The 15,596-nt window shown below is 50.7% G+C and overlaps 2 protein-coding genes across 7 annotated transcripts in view; one reads left to right on the plus strand and one right to left on the minus strand.

Moving 5' to 3' along the window:
- Window positions 1-189: 189 nt before the first annotated feature.
- Window positions 190-1,379, minus strand: G0S2 (G0/G1 switch 2). The gene is made up of 2 exons (XM_071578647.1): window positions 1,291-1,379; window positions 190-815 (listed from the first exon to the last, which is right to left on the minus strand). Exon 2 carries the CDS (start codon window positions 776-778, stop codon window positions 470-472), a length of 309 nt encoding a protein of 102 aa, XP_071434748.1. The 5' UTR covers window positions 779-815; window positions 1,291-1,379; the 3' UTR covers window positions 190-469.
- An 8,105-nt stretch (window positions 1,380-9,484) lies between these two features.
- The window catches only part of LAMB3 (laminin subunit beta 3), a 28,050-nt gene continuing 21,938 nt past the window's right edge, over window positions 9,485-15,596 (plus strand). For 2 of the 6 annotated variants that reach the window (XM_071578592.1, XM_071578598.1), the window contains exons 1-5: window positions 10,750-10,895; window positions 11,250-11,392; window positions 11,970-12,145; window positions 12,860-12,924; window positions 13,431-13,585. In XM_071578592.1, the coding sequence (XP_071434693.1) occupies window positions 12,876-12,924; window positions 13,431-13,585 (204 nt within the window). In that variant the 5' untranslated portion in view covers window positions 10,750-10,895; window positions 11,250-11,392; window positions 11,970-12,145; window positions 12,860-12,875. Of the gene's footprint in view, window positions 9,661-10,749; window positions 10,896-11,249; window positions 11,393-11,794; window positions 11,856-11,969; window positions 12,146-12,859; window positions 12,925-13,430; window positions 13,586-15,596 lie in introns of those variants that run through there. The other 4 variants (XM_071578593.1, XM_071578596.1, XM_071578595.1 and 1 more) reach the window with 4 other exon arrangements.

Genomic DNA, 15,596 nt, shown 5'->3' on the forward strand with positions numbered 1-15,596 from the left:
CAGACACACTGATCTCCTAGACCCTAGAACAGCCCCACTGGGGGAGCTTTATTGAGAGGCTGCAGGAAAATGTCACCCACACTTCTCTGGGTCCCCCCCAGCTGCCCCCTGAAAGGAGCTCCAGGAAAACCTATCTGCACATCAATAACAGAAAGCTTGGAAAATAAACGCAGCAAGAGAGCACTGGGGTACCATATAAAACATTTATTGATCTTGCAAAATGGTGTAAAACGCATCTGTAATAAAAATAAGAAACCATGCTGTGCATCTTGCACAGGTTTATACCAACAAAAGGTATTTTTTTCCCCCACTGCTGCACAGCAGCAAATAAAACTCTTCGCTTCTTCCAAGTGTCTCTCTCGCAGTCTCCTCCAGCCAAGGCTTCTCTCTCCGTGCTGGAACCACCACCAGGGAGGCAGGGGCAGCAGAGTCTGTGCTCGAGTGCTCAGCAGGGCAGCTCGGCGGGGCCCTACGACGCGTGTTGTCTGGTCACCAGGGCTCTCTGCACCGCCCCGGGCTTCTTGCTCTTTTCCAAGATCAAATCCTCCTGTTTCTGGGGGAGCCTTTGCTCTGGTGTCACAGCAGGTTTCTTCTCCTCCTCCTCCTCCTCTAGCCTCCCCTCGGAGCTGAAGGGGCTGCACACGGTCTCCACCAGCCCGATAACCACCCCAAAGAAAGCCAGCACGCTGCCCAGCATGTACAGCTTGACCATCTTCCTGTTGGGCTTCTGGCTGAGCATTTCTTTGGCGAAGGGGATCAGCTCATGCATGGTTTCCATTTCTATATTTTTTTTGCAGCAGGTTTAGATGTCAGTGCTACAAGAGAAGAGAGAAGGACATTAGTTAAACGCAGCTGCTGTAGCGCCGGAGCCCTCCGGGCAGCCCGAGCTCCCTGCAGACCCTCCCCAGCGCTGCTTTAAGAGGGGATTTTGGAGTTTTACTGAAGGTTCGCAGCTGGAAAACGCACCCACCGCGTGGCCGCAGGGCTGGGGGAGCTGCCCCCAGCGCAGAGCCTGAGTGGGGGGATCCAGGTGGGTCCCCCGCGTTTTGCACAGCAACCCCTCCATCCCACCCCATGGCAGTCCTGCATCCCACACCTCCATCCCACCCTATGGCAGTCCTGCATCCCACCCCTCTATCTCACCCCATGGCAGTCCCCCATTGCACTCCATTGCAGTCCTGCATCTCCATCGCAGTCCCCCATCCCACCTCATCGCAGTCCTGCATTGCAGTCCCCCATCCCACTCCATCCCACCCCATGGCACCCCCCCATGCCATCGCACCCCCTTACCCAGCGGCGGTGCTGCTGCAGGGCCAGGACGGGCCGGTGAGCGCTGCGGTGTTGGCTGCGGGGACGAGGCTGTTCGGGCTCCCCTCGGCAGCTGCTGCCGCACTCGCCGCCGCCGCCGCTTATATTGCCCGTGGGGCGGGCGGGGCCGGCCGGGGCGGGCACGGTGCCCCGAGCACGGGCCAGCACGGGCCGCCCCCCCGTCGCTTGGCAGCTCCTGCCCTTAATCCGGACAGACGGGGGGAAAAACCCCTCTTTCTCTCCCTTTCTTTCTTTTAGTTATTTTCCTTTTATTTTTTCCTCCTTTTTGCTTTTTTTTAATTCTATTTTTTCTTTTCTTTTTAATTTTACCTTCTTCTATTTCTCCTTCTATATCTCCTTCTCTTTCTCCTTCTATGTTTCCCTCTATATCATCTTCCTTTATATCATATCCCTCTATAGCACCTCCCTCTATAATTCCTTCTATATCTTCCTCTATATCATCTCCCTCTATAACTCGTTCTGTATGTCCTCCCTATATATCATCTCCCTCTATTCCTCCTTCCATTTCTCCTTCCACTTATTCTTTTTTTTTCTTTTACAAAACTTGGTGATATTCCCCCCACCCCATCCCCCCAAAAACCCCACAACAAATTACCCCAAGATATAATTCCAGCACCAGCTACTTATTGTCTGACTTGCTGTGCAGCTGTCTAACTACTTCTGCAATAAATATTTAATATGATAATAGATGTTTTATTGAGCTGGTGCTTGGGAGTGAGGGCAAAGGTCTGTATCCACAGCTCCTGAAATATGGCAGTGTTTGGATCTGGGGCTTGGGGCTGTGCACAGTCAATTCAGCAAAATGAATGTCCCTTGCTCTTTTTTCTTGCAGTGAAATGGGTTAAAATGCCATGGTAAAGGACAGCGAAGGTGTTACCCAGGCCAAGGTGTGAAGGTGTTTGTTAAAGGTTTCTATAGGTGGTTCATGCCAAAGGCCACCATTAGCAGGTGGCAGCTGCAGTGTGTGACAGCGCCTTAGTTCTTGGAAATAACAACTGGCATTTCCTAAGCTAGTGCAGGTCACATCAACCCGTTAAAACCCTGTTTGTCACTTTTCCTGCCCTTGATGCTGCAGCTCTGTAACACCCCGTTGTGTCACTCCTTGTGATTCAGCTGGAGGACGGTGCTGTTCCCATTTTGGGGAGAAGCAGGAGGCCCTGCTGTCACACTGGTTCCCTGGACTGCAGCCAGGGAGTGTTGCATCAAGAACTCACAGCTCGTTGCATCACCACCATCATCATCTGCTCCCACTGCAGGCTCCATCCGTGCTCATGCACTGCTCTGGCTGGAGAAATCATATATACTCCATACACATCTCAGCAGCTGCTGACCTTAGGGAGTTGCTAAAGCCATGAGAAGTTGTGGGGATTTACAGCTTCTGATTTCACAGGGCAGGTGATGGACACTGGACAGATTTCTGGCTGAGATGATGGGAATTGATCTGCCAGGGCAGTGTATAGAAATTAAAATGTGTGTGAGTTGATGTGAGAGCAGCAATTTTAGGGAGAAGTTGGTGTATGTGGAAAGAGGTGAAGCTCAGAGGGAGCTTTCAAAGGATGCTCTAAAGGAGGCTGAATCTCCTGGGGGGGCACCCAGGATTGTTTGTAAACCCTGGTGAGGTGCAGACCAAAGAGTGGGCAAGCACCCCCCAAAGCAAGCTGGAGCCAAAGGGGGCTTGTCCCCAAACCAGGGAGGGAAGGAGGGGAGTTCCTTTCCTCCCTGCCCCCAGTGCATGGAAAAGAGGGCCTGTGGCCTGTGGAATGTGGGTTTGATAACTCTGAGCTGGGTTTTATCTCAGCCCACGCAGGGGAAACCTCTCTGTGACGTGAATAACTTGTGATGTGAGTGGCTGGTGCCGTGTTTCCCCTTCCTGCTCCTGCAGCATCACTGGTGTCACGGCCCAGGCTGAGCACTGGATTGTCTCTTGAGTGTGAGAAAGGAGCAGAACAGAGCTCTGAGAAACATGGGAGCTGCTGGAGTGTGTGTTAGTCAGATCCTTTTTGTTGAAGGATTTAACACCTTCCTTTCTGCAAAACTGCCCTGTGAGGTGATACCACCCAAATTCGGCCCTAAACCCACAGAACTGGCTTATAAAGATTGGACTTGGTGATCTTCAGGTTCCCTTCCAGCCCAAACTGTTCTCTGATTCTACAGTTAAAACCAGCCTAAAGTCTTGCTTGTGCTGGGGTCACACTTCCAAACTAATTTGCAATCCTCCAGGTGAGGATCAAGCTGCTTTCCCTCCCCTTTTCCCCAGGTGCTGATGCCCCACACAACACTTGGTTCCCTGCCCGACCTGCCTCAAAAAGGGACACGCTCCTTGAATTTGGTGGTTTTCCCTTCCCCATCCCTGCTGAGCTGTGCCGTGGGGATGTTGGAGCAGTGAGTCAGCCCTCGCTCCTCACATCCCGCACGTCCCACGGAGGTTGGAGGCTTTCCCCCGCCCCTGCAGTGAGCTGGGGAAATGCTGCCCGTGAAAACTTGGGGGGTTTTTTGCAAGTTTTGAATGTGCTTAGGAAATTGAATTGCAAGACTGGCTGTAAAAGTTGCTAAAGACTTGTCTTTCCCTCCTCAGCGTCTGGGTTTTTTTTGCTTTAAATAAAAGGTCTTTATCTTCTCTGCCAACTTGGCAGCCAAGGTTGCAGCTGATTCCTGCATTCGGGCTGTGTTTTTTCTCTTCTGCAATGCTTAGGAAAATGATCATTGCAGAAAAGATAGCTGGAGGAGACAGCAATTAGACAGGGAAAGTTCAAGGTTAGCGTTCCTCAGTTGGCTTTTTAGGGGGTGAGTTGTGCTGTCTCCTCCCAGCCCCCAGCAATGAGAGGTGGGACCTGCCCTGGCCCTGCTCACCCCGAGAAGCAGCGACTGTGCTGCCCCAGTCCCCGAAACAAAGGTCAGTGTGAAGTGTTGGAACTGTGACATTTCACCTAAAAAAGTGTTTGGTGTTTGCTTTTTTTTTTCAAGGCAGGGTTTTATTTGCCTCCTGAACCTTGTGTTTGAAGGTCTCTTTTCCAGCCTGAGGACTAGAAAGGGTATTTTGATTCATTGAATACCAATGGAGATGTCCACGCAATCCCAAAGTGCTGGAGCTGTCAGGAGAGCACAGAGCTTGAGATAATTTTGATTATTAACCAAGCAGCTGATAATCATCTGTGGTAAACCCCTCTTACAGCAGCACTCAGATTGTATTGATCTAATTAAAAATATTTAATTCAATTCTGTTTCAAATTTCAGTAACTAAGTCTGTGCAAGCTCGTTGTGTGGACATTTAAATTGGATTAAGTGTGGATAAAAGGATTAATGATTAACACTAAATTAGACTAATTTTAGCTGTTCCGAATCTCATTGAGGAGAGTCTACACAAGGAGGTTGTCAGGTTTAATCACAACTTCGATTAAACCAGGCTTTGTGGCTGGGAGAGCTGCAGGAGTTTAACGTCATCTGGAGGAAGAGCTGTGCCTGAATTTCCAAGGCAGCGTAAGCACCCAAGGCTTAACCTAAATATTGCTGGGCAGGGGAGACGTGTGAGGGCTCAGAGGGGCTCAGGGAGATGATGCTCCACAGCCTGGCTCTGCTCACTGGCTTTGCACCTCTGAGCCCACCTGGAGCCACCAGCCTGGGAAAAGCTGCCTTGGGATTGCTCTGGAGGGTGCAGGTGATGCTGTGCTGCAGCTTTGGGGTGCCTCTGCCTCCAGCTGCCCAAATTTAACTCTCCTTCTGGCACAGCTCATTTTGCACGGGGATAACCTCGGTGATGCTCGTGGGGAATGGGAGCACCGGGAGCTCTGCCCTGGCTGTGGGTGGACATGCAGAGGAAAGGAGCAGTGAGCATTCCCAGCTCTGGAGAGGTTTCAGGTGGCTCAGCTCCTGTTTCAGCCGTGTCCCTTGGCTGTCACACAGCTCTGTGCTGGCACTGTGGCCACGTGCAGTTGCCCGTGCAGGGCAGGAGCACGGCAGGCACTGGTCACGCCGTGGGTACGTGCTGGGGACTCAGGGGGGAGGAGATGTGCCATGAAAGGGCCTGGGAGGTGCTGGAAGGGAAAGGCACCAGCCCCTGCTGCCAGAACATCCCCATATGAAGCTGCAAGAAATCTGCAGGATGGTTGATATGCTCAGGCACAAATGTACTGTAGGCGTTGCCACCCTGAAACACTTGAATGAAATAAGAGTATGAAAAGAAAAGGAAGCCCCAAAGCCCAGCAAGCCTGATTAAGGGTCTGTGCCTATTAAAAATGAATAAAATAATAAAATTTTGTGTTCATTTCCCACTGTATTGAAGCACTGTGTGTCTGCTTGGTGTGGGCAGAGAGGAGCCTTCCCAGGGGCTGTGACAGGCACAGAGGGAAGGTTGGTGTGGAGTCAGAGATGGCCACGTGGCTTGGCTGTGGTGACCTGGGAGATGTGGTGACCTGCTCTGCTGTGGTGTCTGGAGGAGTGAGAGCTGCCCTGGACAGGTCACAGAGGAACAGCCACAGGGGTTTGGGTGCTTGGTGCCTGACACTGCTGTGTGTTTTTGCACCAAGGTGCTCTTAGAGCCAGCCTGGCCATGTTATTTTGTCTCAACCCAAATTCTGAATCCCAATTTTATTTTTCTTCACTTAATATTATTCACCTTGGAGGAAGACATTCAAACACAATTAGTACAATGCTTTTGTGCAAGAATTGTGAGTCTGGGGGTCCACCTTGACCTAGTCCACACCAAGTGACACCTTGGCCTCAGTGGCCACTGGAAGTCCCTTCCCACCAGCCTGGGCCACTCTGGATTTTGCATTCGTGGAGGGGAACTCGAGACAAAATACCGAGCTGACCTTTGCCTCTTGGTGACATCTCCCAAAATGTGGCATAACATCATCTCAGTGGTCTTGGCTGCGGTGGAAAGGTGTGTTGCTTCATCTTCCACATGTCTGTGTGTGGGCAAGGGTCAGGCATTGCTGGACTTTGGCTGTGACGAGCCTGAGCTCCACAGGGTGGTCTGGGACGTGGGGCTGATGCACCAGCCAGGGAGGGCAGCAAAGATGGGACAGAATACTGTGTTTTACCTGAGCAGATCAAACCCTGTGCACAGCAAGGCCCTTGTTTGAATTCCAGCAAGTCAAACCCTGTGCACAGCAAGGCCCTTGTTTGAATTCCAGCAGCTGGGAGGAGGAACAAGCTGACAACCAGGAGCAGAAAATAGATGTCCTTTATTTCAGTCACACGTGCAGTGTCAAGGAGGATCCACAGCTCAATGAGGGCTCCTAAATAACCCATCAGTTCTATCTTCTGACCTTGATGTTGCAGGTGGAGGCAGGGTTGGTGTGCTGAGGGACTTGCTGGCTGTCAGCAGGGATACAGAGACCCCTTCAGTCCACTCTTTGCTCCAAATTCCTCCAGAGGGGAGCTGGGTGCTTTCCTAATGGGATATTTTCCCTTTTGGAAAACGGGAACATGACAAAAATAACAATATTCTTCCCCTGCAAGGACAATTTTATCAAGCTTCTGGTGGAAAGCAGGCGGGCAGCCTATCTCTGCCCCAGCTCTGCCAGGGGAGGGCTGTGCCAGGGGCTGGCAGCCACACACCCTCCAGCTCCATCTGGGGTCCTGTGCTGACCCAGCGTGGGGCAGGGCATGTGGAACTCCAATGGATGGGGAAAGGAGCTGTTGGGGAAAAAAGGGAAATCCAGTTTGAGGGCAAATACTGAGGTTTTGTGTGAGCTTTGATGTACAGCTGGTGCACAGCTCCTGAAGGAGCCTCTCCTGGCATTTAGGGGGACTGCTGTGCCCACCTCCCCTCCAGCATTTGGCTGGATGCAGGCAGCATGAGGCAGGTCCTGTGCTGCTGTGCCAGGGAGAACTGACCACATCTGGGATTCTAAGTCAGTGTCTTTCTTAGTTTTCACACTTGTACATTTACACTTAATTTGCTCCCATATTTACAAAGGGACAGTGAAAAGGATTAATTGTAATAGAACGTTGAAGAGTTTGTGACATGGTTGGTGTGAGGATCTTCACTTGGTAATAATGACTCTCTGGATTCATTCTGGAGAGAAAGCTGAGGTCAAATCTCACCAGGGGCTGCAGCTTCCTCATGAGGAACAGCTCCAATCTCTGCTCTGTGTGAGCAGGGACAGGACCCAGGGAATGGCTGGAGCCCTGTCAGGGCAGGATCAGGTTGGTTCTCAGGAAAAGGTCCTTCCCCCAGAGGGTGGTGGGCACTGAACAGGCTCCCCAGGGGAGTGGGCACGGCCCCAAGGCTGCCAGAGCTCCAGGAGTGTTTGGACAATGATTTTGGGGACAGGGTGGGATTGTTGGGGTGTCTGTGCAGGGCCAGGAGCTGGACTGGATGATTCTTGTGGGTCCCTTCCAGCTCAGGACATTCTGATTCCATGGCAGGACACAGCCCATGCCCCAGGGCTGCCAAGGGAGGCAGCAGCAGGATGGGTTGAAGGGTCGTTGCACTTTGGAACCAGCTCCCAGGGTCATATGAATTTAAACCAAAGTAGGTCAGCTGCATTTCGGTTCAAAGTCTTATTTGCCTTCAGAGCAGGTGCAGGGTTTTCAGAATGTTAATCGGGATTTCATTAGAAATTCTTGAACTGCTTTTAAAAGAAATGGTGATAATTAGCAAAGCTGGTGTTTTAAATCATTTATGCTGGAATAAGGAGGCTGTTTGATGGTCAGGTTTCAATTAAGGTGGGAAATAAAAATACTTGGTGAAGGAAAACCTGTTTTATTACTGATATCAGTAGTCGTGCAACTGAGAGAGTTGCCAAATGATTGCAACATGGAACAGCATCTCTTACCCCTGGGAAAGCCTTCCCAAGTTTCCCTCTTCTTGTGCAGCTTCAGTGCTTCCAGCTCCAGGTCCATGAAGGTTTGCAGGCATCTGGCAGGACACAGACAGATTCATGGACAGCACTAGAGGTTTTCTGCCAGCTCTGGGAAGTCAAGGACTGGAGGGGACTGGGACTTTGGAGTTTAACCTCCCCTGTGCCAAGTCTGCTCAGCATCACTAAGCAAATCATCCTTTTGCCTGATTTTTTCCATTTGAAAGAGCTTTCAGGAACTTTGTATCAGGCATTTGTTAATCCTTTAATGGAAAATGTAACAGCAGCATTAAGTATTGTTCAATTTTTGTATGCTTGAACTATAAATCCATCCTCAACTAGCATCCTTTTTCCTTAATGGAGGTTTTGCATTTCAAGGGATTAAGTGTTCTTTGTGCAGTGCTCTGCCCCTGATTTTCAGTTTCCTTTGTGTTCCTCTGAACTCCAGAGAAAGAGAGAAGTGAAAAACTAATCAAACACCATCATTCCAGACAGATCAGTGCTGACTAACTGGTATCACACCAGCTGAATCAAAAGCTGCTGATCTCAGATGGTGTCCTTGGGAAAGCTCCCAATGGAGTAAAGGAGTCATGTGCCTTTAGTCTGAACAGAGAGTAATGTCAGATGGGAGGAAGGAAAACAAAGCTACTCATGCAGGAGTCACATCCTTTTGCACCTTGGCTGCCACCACCCGAGTGCTGGGTACTGAGTTCACCCTGGGTGCAGCACCCTTGGTGCCTTCCTCCCCCACAGCTCCTCCTGCTCCATCCCTGATGCCAGAGCTTAGAAAGAGTGAGGGGAATCTCTCTGCTCAGGCTGCCTGTCCAGCTAAAGACCCTAATTCTAAAAGCAGAGGCTGAGCAGGTATTAGTCTGGTATTATTGCAGGGTGTGACCTTGTGACACTGATGTCCCCAGCTGGCAGGGCTGTTCTGCACCCTCACACATTTTCAGAAGGAGATTAGCTTTTAAATAGCTGGCTGTGATGCATTTCTGTTCCTGATGCTCTGTCTTCTTTCCACCTGAAACTTAAACCCTTGGTTGCTGCCAGTGTGGCATGGCCAGTGTCCTCTAAAGTGTGTCCCCATCATCACTGCTGTCACTAAGGTCTAGTGATGCCCCTTGCACAGGTGCAGGATCACCTGAGGTGGAGTTTTCTGCCTCTGACAAGCTGGGATGGAATAGAGAACCTGCCTGGCAGGTCACACTCGTGCACCACAGAGAAGGAGCTCCAATTATCCTGCTCACATGAGCATCGCTGGGCACAAGGAGGCAGCAGCTCCGTGGGGAGAGGGAGCTCCTCAGGAACTGGTGGTGATCTCCTCCTGAGGAAGATGCTTCCAGCAGAGCAATGTCCCCTAACGTCTGGGCAGGGTATGTCCCATGACTCAGAGCATGATTTCCTACAGGAGCTGATAGTATTTGTTTTCCAGGGAATGTCTTGCCCAGCCCTCTGAGGTTTGTGGGCTCTGACACAGCTCGGCACAGGTTAGCACAGGCTGAACTGAAGAAGCACTGGGAGTCCTGTGAGTATCTCCCTTTTCCTTCCCACTTATCACAGATTGTTCCAATGCTTATATTTTAATATTTTGTGGTTCATTTTTGCCATTAGCTCCTCTGTATCCAGCCAGTTCCACTGTCTTGATGTGTCTTGATCTGTAACATGGATTCACTCTCTGGTACTCAGGGCAACACTGGACATGGTCCCATGGCCAGAGAACAGTCTGGAGCAGCATTCCAGCCTCAATCTCCCAGGTCCCACTGGGGGCACAGAGCTGTGAGGGTCGCCCTACCCAAGCCACGTTACCTCTGAGCACCAACCAGCTCACAACTGACTTTTTTCTTTCCCACTTTTATTGATCTGCAGTAGTTAAACAGTAATTGCTTTTGTTCTTGTTTGAACTTGTGGAGCCTGAAATGCCAGGGGATGGTTCACCTTGCTTTGGCAAGTCTGGGGGAAGGAGGAAAGGATAGATCAAGGTATTTTGGATAGTTAAATCAAGCAGCCTGTGACTGAGGTACTGTTTTCCAGTCCTATCCTTGTTGATGTCACAGAATTGGATTGTCCTGAGCTTTACACTAATTTAGGGGTGGAGCATCACCTTTTCAGAGCTTATTAATGCTGAACTTTGCTGGCTCTGATGGGGTCAATAGGTGGTAACTACGGTCTTTCCAAGACTTCAGCCTCCTGGTTCACTACCAGTGCTTTAGGGCATGGCTTTAAATCAGGCAGTGAACGTTTGGCCAGGGACTTCCACATCCAGCATCACCAGCAGCCTTGTAGAAACCCAGACTGGTCAGACCTTCCTCTCCTTTGCCTTCTCTGACATTCACTCCGCTGGAGGAGGAAGTTCGATGGGATTTCTCACAGAGCCTGGGGTTGGTGGTAGCACTTCCCCACACGAGGCTCCACTGAGGGGTTTGGCTGCACAGGAACTGTGTCTGCAGCTCGTGGCACGTCTCATCTCCCCATTCCTCTTTCAAACATTCCACTGTTCCTTTTTGCCGCCAGCTGAGCTGGGGAGGAGGCTGCAGGAGCAGGAATGTGGTGTTACCACATTGCTGAGCAGGAGCTGGGCAGGGGCAGGCACACCCAGGCTGTGGCACACCTCAGCCAGGAGGAAACCGAGCCCAGCTTTCACAGACTGTAGCCTGGGGGTCAATATTTTATTTTTTTCCCCCAGCTCTGTGCATCCCCTTTCTCTGAGCTGCTGGTCCTCAGCTTGCACGTGTCTGTGGCGCTCAGCGTGGGCATGGGGAGGTAGGTGACACAACCAGCAAAGGAGCAGCAGGAGGGATCTGGAGTGGTCTCATGTGGTCTGCTGAGCCCCTGACCAGTATGGGAGAGGGCAGGATTTGGGGGTTATTTCAGGAAAGAAAGCGGAACAGGCTCCATGCAAGGTTTTTTGAGGATGAAAACCTGCAGTTTAGATGAAATGCAGTGTGTGAGTGGTGCTGGGGAGTACTGGCTGAGGGGTGGCTGGGTGTGTGAGCTGCTGAGTCGCCCTCACTGAACACTCTTCAGTTTAAACACATAAGTTAAAAGCTTGTTACTTTGCTGCCACATAAAAACAAAATAAAGTTCTGAACTGTTTCAATTAATATTTATGTAAAGCATCAGTGACCACTGAAGGGTGGTGAGTGCAAGAGAGCTCTGAATTAGATCTGAAGCAGAAGACAAGGGCTCCTCAACAGCTGGGCATGGAACTCAAACAAGAACCATCTTACTTAAAAATTGTAACTGACTCTTCACAGCTGGTGAGTTCACAGGATTGTGTTTAGTAGATAACTCTGGAGCTCCTCTTGGGTGATTTTGTGTCTTGAGGAGTTGTGGTGCTGCAGGCAGGAGTGGGGGGTCTGCCTGTACAGCCCAGTCAGTCCCTGTGCTTGAGGTCACCTTTGGGCTGACAGTCTGACATGTGCAGACACAGTGTGATTATAACTCATGTGGACATCCCAAATCAGGCTTTAAATGATCATGTTGAGGTGCTGATAATGGCACTGCCTTGTCCCCTCCATGCTAAACACAACATGCAAAACCCGTCCGAGAGGGTGGGTGAGCATTTGGGTGTATCACCCAATGCTGAGCTGAGCAGCGGCTCACGGGGAGCTGCTTTCAGGCTGGTTTGGTCCATGCCAACCCCAGGTGGGTTAAGGTGAACTTTCACTTGCTGGTGACCTTCAGAGCAGCTGGTCCACGCTGCCGTCACCCTCATCCCGAGTGAGTTACGAGCGCGCTGTGCCCCGTGTCGGAGCTGCCGGGAGTTATGTGCTCACAGGGTGTGTATGTCTGGGGATCCCTGAATCACTGCCTTTATCATTACTGCACCCACAGGCACCTTCTTTGCCAGGTGAGGCAGCTGCGTGTTAAAAGCCAGACAGGAGGGAGCCAGGGCTCAGAGGGCTCCCCTGGCTGCGGATCGGCTGCCGGGCGGAGCGGGGACAGGCAGCCCTCGCTGTGACACCGCGGGGACAAGGACGGTGCTCCTGCTCCCTCAGGGAGGAGGGCAGGTGAGGCTTCTGGCTGTTGTGGGTGGGCTGGCAGCTCTTCCTTCCCTGGGCTCTCCCACAGGGAAATACCCTATGGTAATTTTTATGGGTTTCTTCTTTACATAGAATGAGACTTTGGGCCACTGTGTGATGAATTTTGATCTGGAATTTATTCTGGAAATGCAGGCGAAGGGTGGGGCTGAGGAACAGAAAGTGCAATGTGCCTGGCTAGGGCTGTATGGGGGCATGTGTGAGTGCACACTTGTTAGAACATCCCTTCTAGGTGGGCATTCCGACCTGACATCGGCATCGGTCCCTGTTCACTGCGGGTTGGTGTGCCAGGGCTGTGGCTTCTCCATGTCCCTGGGGAGCTGGGCAGTCAGGAACCCCAGCTCTGCTGAGAGCAGGGAGCCTGCTGGTAGCTGTGGTTCACCTCACCAATAACACAAAGATCCAAAGATAGTGACTGGGGAAGAGGGGAATCTCACAGACTTTGGGAGAATCCTGTGTGTGCTTCATGAGTTGGATGAGAAACTGTTTCTTTGTACATTATAAACAAATACATTCTGACCATCTGATTTTCCTCTCCATAATTTGATTTTTCACAAATGTTACTCTGAGTGGATCAGTTAAAATTATCTCCCTCCAAACTGAGAAGGAAGGTGGAGGATGTGAACTAAGCTTTTGACTGGCATTTTCTGCTCATTTTCACTCACGCTGTGAATTCTTCCCCAGGTGTGCCTGTGGCTGAATGGAATCCCTCTGCCAGTTTTGGCCATGGGCATTATTTGTCCTGCTGGGTAAGGCTCACCATGCAGTGTTATTGAAAGGACACAGGGCAAGCTGACTAAATAGAAACATTGCTAATGTGAGCGTTGTATCAGTAGCAGTGCTGTGGCAGCAGTGGGGAGGCTGATGTTTGATAGCAGTGCTGGTGCTTGGCAAAAGGTGCTGCTCTCTGTCCTGAGCTGCAGGACTGGTTGGATGAACAGGGGACACCAACCAGGGCTGGTCAGTGTGATGGGCAGGGCTTTGAGCAGCCCAGACCCCGGGGTCACGGCAAAGAAGAGTGTGAGAAATGACTGCTAGTTCAAAACACTTTAAATGTGCCTTTTTCCTATTAAAAATAAAGGTAATTCAGGGGAAAAATACTTTTCTTCTCACTGGCATATGCATTGGGTAGGTTTGTCCAAGCATTACCTTGGAGTTGGTCTGTAGCAGGAAGCAGCAGACCGTTTTCTGATGTTAGTTGATGTCTCTGTGCCACCCTGACACAAACCCCAATCCTGTTTTCCCGCTGTTCCAGCTGCCCCACAGCTGCTGGGGGCACAGCAAGCCTGTTCCCACGGAGCCTGCTACCCCCCCTCTGGAGATCTGCTGCTGGGACGAGCCCACCACCTGAGAGCCTCCTCCACCTGCGGCCTCACCAAGCCTGAGACGTACTGCACACCCCATGGAGAGGTACCTGCACTGCTCCCCTCCTCCCTGAATGCTCCCAGACCTCCTGCAGGGATGCAAATGCCTCTATCCACCCTATCCTTTTGCAGAAATGTGATTAACCTGTCTCAGACCAGGCTGAATGGGGCTCTGAGCAAACTAGGCTACTGGAACTTGTCCCTGCCTATGGCAGGGGGGTGGAATGAGATGAGCTTTGAGGTCTCTTCCAAAACAAACCATGCTGGGATTTTGTGATTTGTCCCCTTCCAGCCATGCTGGGTCATTGCTCTGCCTGCAGCATCCCCTCAAGTGCTTCTCTACCACCCCCCTGGATGAAAAGAGGAGCTGAGCACAAGGGCAGTGGCAGGGAAAGGACAGCAAAGCTCTGTCATGAAGCACTGAATGCAGAACAGAAGCTTTTAAATCCAAAATATCCCAAACTCTCCTATCTCTGGGCATTTTAGTTATAAACTAAACTCGTATTTCACAAAATGGGAAGATTTCAGGTCTTTCACAAAGACTTGGAAAAGCTGCTGAGCTGAACAACTGTTTTCAATCATGCTGGTAGTGTGGGGGCAGGAGTCGTGCTGGGGGGATAAGGCTTCAGGCAGCTGCACATTCCCCAAAGCTGCCACCAAATCAGAGGAGGAGTGGAAGGAGAAATGTGCCTGAGCACAGAGCTGAAAACTGCAGGGGTGATATCCCTGGTGTGAGCACTTCCTAAAGCCTTTCCCTGTTAACTCCACAACTGCTGTGGGAGCAGCTCCAAAGGGAGCGAGTTCAGTGCAGGACAGGCAGAAAGGGGCTTGGAAGAGATGCTCCAGAGGAAAGCAAATGGCAACCCTCCAGCGAGGCTGTTTTCTGCAGTGAAATCCAGTGAATGAGTCAGCCTTCCTCTGCTTTTAATTCCCTTTCAAATTGAAGGCCAAGACGTGGCAGTTAAGTGGATTTGTGGTGGAGCCTGTGGTGTTCTCTGGTCTGGAGGGCTTTCCACTCCTCTATGGGCTCAGGGAAGAGGCAACTCCCAGGCCCAAATGGGTGTAAGCATCCAATCCCCCTGGATGCTGGGCTGGCTGCAGCATCTCTCCTCTGTCTGGTCCTTCCAGGCTGACAGTCACAGTCAGGCATTTCCTCCATTCAGGCTCCCACTCACTGTTTTTGGAGCTGTTTTGCTGCTCCCAGGGATCAGGGCTGTTTGTTCCCCTCCCAAGAAACCCCTGCTGGTTCCCATGGCTGCTGTGGCCCATGGACAGGGAAAAGGAATCAGTTCTTTCTGCTCTGACTTAACTACTTTTTGCTTCCCAATTGCTGTTTATAGAAGAAGAAACCTGTACATAAATGTGCCTCTGAAATCTGCACTTAACACTGATTTTTGACAGTGAATTTTACTTAAAGAGGAGACTTGGGGGGCTTGTCCTGGGGGCATGTATGGGAGTATTGCATGGGAAGCAAGTGTTGGGGAACTCTTGATTGAGCTGGTCATCCTAATACCAGCTGGACAGGGCTGGTTATTTCCTTTGCCTGACTTTGAGAGATCATTCTGAAGGACATCAGTTGTGATCATCTGCATCATTTTAAATCCTTGGAGACAGTGCCTCTGATGTCTGTGATACTCCTCAAGAAGAAAGGAACTGTTGGGTGCAGGATTAGTGAGTGAGGGTGGTACTGTGGGGGAGCAAGATTGCTGCAGTCTCTTCTAGTCTACAAATCCCTAAACTATTCAGTTTTCATAGTCCTTGTCCCTTGCCTTACAAGGACCAGGGTTTAAAGGGACATGGAACAACTGACACTGCTATGTTGAGTCGGATTCTCCAGTTCTACCTTTGGGAATGGGCTCTCAGCTTCCTTACATATATAGGATCCTTTCCTTTGTTGGAATAAAAGATGCAGAGTTATGCTAGCAAATTCCCTGATTTCTGTTCTGCAACTGTAATGGCCAGTTTGTGGAGTTTTGATTATACCAGCCCTTAACTTGGGGGGAGAAATCCCCATGGATTGAACATTTCCTAATTTTTCCCTCCCTTCCCCTACTTCC

This window comes from Pithys albifrons, chromosome 28 (genome assembly GCF_047495875.1).
Source record: "Pithys albifrons albifrons isolate INPA30051 chromosome 28, PitAlb_v1, whole genome shotgun sequence".
NCBI classification, from domain to species: domain Eukaryota; kingdom Metazoa; phylum Chordata; class Aves; order Passeriformes; family Thamnophilidae; genus Pithys; species Pithys albifrons.